The 580-nt window shown below is 32.9% G+C and overlaps 1 protein-coding gene across 1 annotated transcript in view; it reads right to left on the bottom strand.

Moving 5' to 3' along the window:
• Positions 1–252: 252 nt before the first annotated feature.
• LOC100637929 (metabotropic glutamate receptor-like) overlaps positions 253–580 on the bottom strand; it is a 2,073-nt gene continuing 1,745 nt past the window's right edge. Inside the window, exon 2 of the mRNA XM_020001461.1 lies at positions 253–514. Within this exon, the coding sequence (XP_019857020.1) occupies positions 253–514 (262 nt within the window). The remainder of the gene's footprint in view (positions 515–580) is intronic.

Raw genomic sequence — 580 nt, 5'->3', positions numbered from 1 at the left:
GTCAATATTATTAATAATTATTAAAAATAAACATAACAAGAAACTAACACTATAAGCAACACTACAAATAACTATAGTAAGCAGCACTAATTAATAGCAGTATTACACATAAATTATCCCCTCAACTAACTTTTGTTTAGTTATTTTTAAAATCAGTAGTAACTGTTTCTTGTGTTGAAGAAGAAATTGTAACTTTTGGTTTTATCTTGCAGTCTTCTCCAGTCATAGCATTTTTTCTATTATCAGCATCATTCACTGTACGTTTGGACAGGAACAATACAATGAAGACACGAGGGCAAACAAGCACAGCAACACTACCATGGCACTCATCTGAATGGTGAATGATACCACAGCAGTTTGAAACTTGTCAGCTGTATTAAGATAAGTAAAGATAAATGCTATCCACATTAGACCAAAAGAAAACGTGGAAAATGCAACGTATTTTGATTCGTTAAAGTTTTGTGGGAATCTTATCGTTAAGATGGCAAGTACATTGCTAGCAATAAGGAGAATACTGTAATACACCATGAGAATAGTAATCATTGCTGTATGGGGACTATTGCACTGGACTACAAGTGAT

Source organism: Amphimedon queenslandica, unplaced genomic scaffold (genome assembly GCF_000090795.2).
Source record: "Amphimedon queenslandica unplaced genomic scaffold, v1.1 AMPQUscaffold_13070, whole genome shotgun sequence".
Taxonomy (NCBI): Eukaryota; Metazoa; Porifera; class Demospongiae; order Haplosclerida; family Niphatidae; genus Amphimedon; species Amphimedon queenslandica.
This window is presented reverse-complemented; position numbering and strand designations above follow the sequence as displayed.